Source organism: Micropterus salmoides, unplaced genomic scaffold (genome assembly GCF_014851395.1).
Source record: "Micropterus salmoides isolate LMB-PRFRI ecotype aquatic unplaced genomic scaffold, ASM1485139v1 Ms_hic_scaffold_2502, whole genome shotgun sequence".
Lineage (NCBI taxonomy): Eukaryota > Metazoa > Chordata > Actinopteri > Centrarchiformes > Centrarchidae > Micropterus > Micropterus salmoides.
This window is the reverse complement of record NW_024041710.1, coordinates 46,792-53,991: the sequence shown is the minus strand read 5'-3', so window position 1 is coordinate 53,991 and position 7,200 is coordinate 46,792. Positions and strand designations below refer to the sequence as shown.

General features: G+C 37.2%; 1 protein-coding gene across 6 annotated transcripts in view; it reads right to left on the bottom strand.

Moving 5' to 3' along the window:
• Nucleotides 1-3,787: 3,787 nt before the first annotated feature.
• Nucleotides 3,788-7,200, bottom strand: part of LOC119918951 (programmed cell death 1 ligand 1-like) — a 40,932-nt gene continuing 37,519 nt past the window's right edge. For 2 of the 6 annotated variants that reach the window (XR_005447510.1, XR_005447512.1), the window contains exons 2-3: nt 5,031-5,371; nt 4,308-4,865 (exon numbers count right to left, since the gene is read on the bottom strand). Coding sequence is in view for 1 of the 6 variants with exons in the window: in XM_038739542.1 (XP_038595470.1) it covers nt 4,696-4,865 (170 nt within the window). In the remaining 5 variants the exon portion in view is untranslated. The other 4 variants (XR_005447513.1, XM_038739542.1, XR_005447511.1 and 1 more) reach the window with 3 other exon arrangements.

Genomic DNA, 7,200 nt, shown 5'->3' with positions numbered 1-7,200 from the left:
TCAAAGTGTTCAGTACCCCATTTTGCTGTAATTTGGGGCTTCTATCATGTCCCAAGATACTGCCAAAGATCTCCATTCCTTCTTTCTCAATTTTCTCTTTCTTTCCTGTGCACACTCTCCCTCTCTCTGTCATGATAGACAGATGACAAGGATGACATGATAGAGGAGCTCAAACTAAGAGTAAAAGACAAGGAAAAGGAGATCAGGCGGTTGAGAAGATTGAATCTTCAACTGCAAGAAGGTAAGAAGAAGAGACTCCTTGCGGAAACCTTTAACCTTTATCAATGATAATATTCTGACAATGATAATGATAATAATAAAGCAAAAAAACACAACTGGCAATTGGCAATTTTGAAGATATGTTCATTTCTTCTTTTAATTTGATTGTAGGGCTGGCAGATACTATCACACAAACTGTCAAAGATGCTATACAGGCCACTAAGCCTGTACCCAGCCACCAAGCCCCTCCAATCAGCAGAGATAAAGGTATCTCTTACATATTCAGGAGAAGTAATTTTATTTGTGGACCATGCATTGTTTGTTTACATTCATTATATTTATATTATATATTATATTATACATATCTTGCATGTATGTTGCCCTTTTATTTGTCCAAAATGAATGTTAGTGATGCTATTCTAGTTTTCCACTATTAATGCCCGCTCTGACAGGTTATTGTGTCCCTCCTCCTACCTCCCACAAAACACACAAACAGGTTGTGTGCTCACAGCACATTACATCAAATGGAAACACTGCTGCAGTAAACAACAAGCCTGTCACTAGGAACTTGAAGAGAACTTGAGGTTTAAAAAAATTGGACTTCATGTACAAAAGTATGACCTGTTTATTATTGCCACACCTCTGAGAATTGGACTTTTTGGGCATTCTATGATTACATGGATATATTCTAATATTTGTTCATCTTTGCAGAATGAGTCTGTCACTGCCTTAATGAATCCAACCGCCATGGAATATGCCCAAAGGTGTGAAGGCTATAAAAAAACTCACCAGGACTGTGATGGACTCCATCTTTACTGTGGAAGAGATGACAACGTGCTCCGTCACAGGAAAAAAAGGCATTGTCGGAGAGAAAAGACAGAGCCTTGACAAAGGCAAAGTGAAGCTAGTAATTGGTAAGGATGTCAGAATTTTGTTTGAGTTGGGCAAAATGCTGTTGTATTAGCTTTTTTGTCATTACCATTTCCAGTGCAAATGGTCATAAGCCAGTGTAAATAATGCACTCTCGGATCACCCATTCTGATTTTACACGGTATGAATTAATTAGGCCCAAATTTGTTTGGTGAGTACTGAAGTAAATTTAATAGAATTTCATTTCATTTCTTACAGACCATGTTAAAAAAGTTCACAGAGGAATTGACACTGAGATCAAGGCCTGCATGGCACAAAAATTAAAAGACACCCGGAGACGAGCAGAGAGGGAAACATGGTAAACTATTTATACTGTATATGCCAAGATACTGATGATTGTGTTATTCATAGAATGTATTTTTGATTTTAGAGGGCACACTGTATTATAGAGTATATATATATATACCTGCTCTATCTGACAAGTGGCCTGATAACTTCTGTAATGAATTGGTGCTAAAGGATCTGTGCTTATTTACATATTTGACTATTCTGAATACATAGACCAGGCATCACAATAGAACCAATCCTAGAATCCACATAGAAAAGAAATGAACCTTTACTTTGACAGAATAGACTGGTGTTGGTATTGCCCTAATCTTTGATTTTGTCTTTCACTCCCCAAACAGGAGTCCTGCTGCGGAAAACCAAGAGGACTGAGACAACACACACACACACACACAATTAGATAAAGTTTCTTTCCCCAGAATAAATGTTTTGCCCCCGTTATTTGATTTTTGGCCCATTTTATGGACAGTTTTGGCAGTTGGCAAATAAACACTCAATTTGTATATTTGTTTTAATTTATTTAGGGGCATGTTGATCCTTTTAATGGACAGTTTAATGAATACTTGCATTGTTTGCAAATAAACACTCCATATTTATAACTTTGTTTTAGCTTCTTTATTGCGAGACACATGGCACAAGGCCTTCCTTATAGAAGAACATGGTGCCGTTTTGCAGTGGACTTCTGCTTGCTTGTTCTCCAATCTTCATGTAAAAAAAATGTAATTGATTTTCTTTGAATTGTGCTTTTATAAAGCCATTTTAGTCGATGGAAAATAGATAAAGATAAGCTATTCGCTCATAGAGCATTCCATAGTTCTATAAAATACAAATAATCATAACACATCTGCATGTTGCATCTTATAAAAAGAATATAGGACACTGGGTTGAAATCCCCCTTTGTATGGACAGATAATATTCCTGCTGGATGCTCAGTCACAGCTAGGACCTCTTTTCATACCATAGCTAAAACACATAGCTAAAAAAGTTAATTGCCCTTAGTTTCAGAGTTTGAGTCCAGGGGTTCATGGAGTCCTAATTTACATTTGTGTTTTGTTGGCAAGAAAATGTAAGTAACATTATTCACATGAAGTTCTAGGTTTACATATGTTTCACATGTAATCCCATAGGTTTCACGTGGGATTTCACAAGGGCTTCACATGTATCCCATAGGTTTCACCTGGGTTTCTGTTGTTTTCACATGAGAGTTTACATGGATTTCACATGTAATCCCATGGGTTTCACATGGGTATTTCTATGGTTTTAACATCAGAATTTACACAAATTTCACATGTAATCCCATGGTTTCACATGGGTCTTTCTATGGTTTACACAAGTTTCACATGTAATCCCATGGGTTTCACATGTAATCCCATGGGTTTCACATGTAATCCCATGGGTTTCACATGTAACCATATGGGATTCACATGGGAATATACATGGGGTTCACACATTACACCATGTCAATGTTCCAAAACCACATGTTTCCCATGTGTAAATTACCTTACACATGTGCAAAGAACATGTGTTCCACATGTGATTTTACACATGTGAAATTAATGTGGTTTTTCTGTAGAAACATCCTGTTTCCTTTTTAAAGTGAAAGACTCCTTATCAGCTCTGAGTTCAACAGCAGTTGAAACACTCTTCCTCCACTTTTGTACATATGTGTATATATATACATATATAAATATATATGTGTGTGTGTGTGTATATATATATAAGTTAGAAAGATAGAAATATTTAGCTTTAGTCTGAAACAAAAGAAGAGCTGGACAGAATCCTGCTTCAAGTCATTGAATTAGTAAAACTGTGTCTGCCTAGCAATTCAAAATCAAAACACTAAAATGTATAATCTGTGAATGGCACTAGCCTGCTAGAACCAAAAGAATTTAGTACTGTGGTCATTGGAAACTCCTGGATTTGTGACCCAAATTAAAACCCATTTTGGAACCTTATTGTTTTCAAAACCTTGTGACAGCTTTCTGAAACTAATAATGACACTGTGTCACTGTGGCAATCCCCTGGTTTGGGAGAATCATAATAATCATCATCACCATCACACAATGTGTGTCTACCTGTAAATAGGTTTTATGACTGTTTCAAAATGTGTCAGGGATGGAAAATTAATGTTCTAGGACCATTATGAGGCACTTCATCAATGAGTAACACAACTAGATTTTTTTGTGTTTCCCTTGTTCTTATTAAATATACGTCTAAACGACTATGACCTTGTAAATGTGTAACTGCAAATGTATTTTGTCCTTTATCTTTGCAAAAAATGTATAAATCACATTTACATTTTATTTATTATCTATTTACAGTTTCTTCAAGTGTCAAGTAACCCAACTGTATACTTGTTCAAAATGTTTTTTATTGTCAATGTCAATCCACATTATAAAACATTTCTTCAACAATATGAAAATGAATATTCACAACATAAATATAAATTCTCAAAATAATGCAAAAATAGTCATGTTTCTATCCAGCCGTTTTTATACGTAATTCCAAAATGTGCATGAAAACATCTGGCTGAATGAGACCTCTGTCTTTCTGACCCTCACTTTTGGCATAATCTGTTGGTATAATATAACATCAACATGTTTCAATACATGCTGCAACACAGAGAAAGTCACCACATTAGCAGCATTAGCATTAATCTGTTCATGAAGCTCCCTGTGATACATCAGTGCTGAGGCTGCAAGCAACCAGCTACATTTACTCTCCTTACTGTAACAAAGTACTTTTATAGTCTGATTGTTTTTAAAATATCTGATATTTTACTTGTACCTCAGTATTTGTATCTGCAGCAGCTGCTGTGGAGTTTATATTGTCTCTAGATCTCTGTGCTGCCTTATTGATGCTTTATTCTGCTGTTTAAGTTGCAGCTTATTAAATGTAGCTTAATGAAGCGTGTTGCACCTGCTGCAGTGTCCACAGCTCTTTTTATTTACTGTCAGACATTTTTGTTTGATCGTCAGAGTTTTGTCTCTTTTCTGGTTAATTCCAGCGAAGCTACAGAGGAAGCTGGTTGGATATTTATAACTGATCATTAGTGGGATGAACAGGCTGCAGAGTGCGTCTATAGAAAATAAATGTTCCACTGTGAACACTGACATGTTAATGCACTTTATTTTGGAGCCTGAAGCTGGTATTTACCTTTAGTTAAGTAGAATATTGTAGTACTTATCCATCCCTGGCTAAAGGTGTGTGTTTGAATTGCAGTCAGTCTGACCCGTCAGACCCCTCAACTTCCACACTGCCTCAAATAACCAGGCTCTCCCTGGGTCTTCTATATTTCCAGACGACAATGATGACGATAACTAAACAAACCAGAACAAAACCTGCTACAGATCCGTAGTAAATCCTGTAGTTTCCTTCTGTGGGGTTTTTGTTGATTTGGTTTCCCTCCTCGACGTCTCCGCTGTTGGACCCTGAAGATCAAAGTGCATATTAGTCAGGAAATGAGTGAACAGTGGAACAGCCTCCATTTACTCTTCTATATCTTCTATATTCCTCATGTTTGACTCTCAGAATCAACATGGAATAAAGTGCAGCTACAACATGGCACACAGACACACTGACCTCCACAAACTCACCTGAAACCTCCAGCTGGATGATTCTGATTGGCTCAGTCTCAATAATGGCTCTCTTACGTCTTGAACCTCCTGTTGCAACTCGACACTCGTATGTTCCAGCGTCGTTGCTGCTCACTTCTTCAGAATTAAAGACACGTCTCCGTCCTTCAGCTCTCTGTCCACCAGCTGCACCCGGTCCTTAAAGGATGGATGCTGGTGGGTTGGATCTGAGAGTCCATCTCTGTGAAAGACGACGTAGTCTGGCTCCAGGTCAGGTCTGCTCCACTCTACAGCTCTGATGGAGGCTTCACCAGCCTGACATGACAGAGTGACATTATCTCCAGGTTTCACTCGTATCACATCTAAAAACAATAAAAACATCCAGAGAGAAAAAGTAATTACATTTCAAAAGGACACCACAGGACGATACAGTGAGAACATCTTTGTTTAAACAGAAGGCCTCTTCACACCTGAGATCATGGGAACATTCAATAATTAGTCACAGCTGTGGAGACGTTACAGGATTTTATTCACACACTGTTTATAAGACTTGTTGTAAAACATGAAGCTGCTTCAACAGTTGGGCAGATGTTTTTTAGGTTATCGCTACATCAGGACATCAACGCCCCTTAACTAATAAGTTTACAACATGGCCTGTCGTGAGCTATAGCTTCAACATTCACGCAGCCAATCAGAGCCCTTCATGACATCTCTTTAAATTTAGACATGAGTCGCAACAGTTTTTCAATTTGTGATAACATTAAAGTACATCTTCTTTACACAGAGATTCACTAATTATAAATCCCATGTAGTCCTTCACTGTAATCAGCACTTTTTCACTTCCTGTCATATAGAAAGAGTCAGTTCTTTGATTTCACTTCATGACCTCATGTTTAACTTCATTAAATCCAAAATACTTGCTGATTCACTTTGGAGAGATGAGCTCAGGTTGCAGCATAACAGTTAATGAACGGCTGTATGTTGTGTTTGCTGCCACAGAAAATAAATAAAGTCCTTGCTGCGGTTGAAAAGTCAAACAAATGTCCTTTCCTAACCACTTTTTCTTGACCTACATGAAAAACCTCACACAGTCAAGGAAAGATGTGCAGCTGAACTCATAAGGACTTTGGAAAAGACGACAGTGTTGCTCAGAGAATCCGACTGCACTTATTCTAGGCTTTAAAAAAACATTAGGAAGATAAGTACAGTAACAAACTCAATGCTTGATAAAAAGTAAGGTTTACAAAAGTCAGGTAAACTTATATAATTTTATGACAAGCCACTGAATGTAAAAGATTGTATTTTGAACCTCTTAATTTTATGCACTTAAGATTCAATAAAGAAAAGGAAAATAAGAAAGAAATTAAGTACATTTTCTTAGCTGCCACTTAAATATGCTACTTCATGACATTTCACTCACTTAGGAAACATTCAGTTCGACCGACCATTCAACAAGCAGAGACGAAAACAAATCAAGAGCCGGACGCATTAGTGAGATTAAAGTGATCAGATAATTTTCTCACGTGGTTACATTAAAATCCCACAGAAATTACAGTAACTCGCTGCTGCAAACAAGGTGATATTATCTTTTGACTGTTAATCACCATTTATCACCATCAATCTCAATCAGGACTATTTGATCTGCTAAAATCCACATTAAGTTATTCATCACAAAACACATAAACATTTTCTAGAACAAGATGACATTATTTTATAACTGATTATAACACTCTGTTTGAGTGGAACATGATTTAGGAAAGTCAATCAACTGTCCCAAACAAACTCTGCTAAGAAAATGGTTAGAGAGATGTAAGAACTATGTAAATGAATGCCTTTGAAAACATTTGCATAATTATTTGATAGAAATTACAATATGTGATACTCTTTAGTCTCTAAATATTAAACTACCTGACCGAGGGAAGATGCCTCCAAAGTCTAAAGCAGGGGTGAAATCAGACAAAGAATTTGAGTCACGCAAAACAATTGACTCCTAGCTGCTAACAAGCTGACATTAGCTGTTCACTTTCCTGCCTACATCAATCTGCTCACAATAAAAGCCTGTCTTTACCAGAAGCTGCTGGAGACACAAGGACCAACAGGAACACAAACTTATCCATGGGAGAGGAGGTGATGTCCGTCTGCTGCTGTTACTGTACTGTCTGTGCTGCACTGAACTGTGTGCACTGCTTCA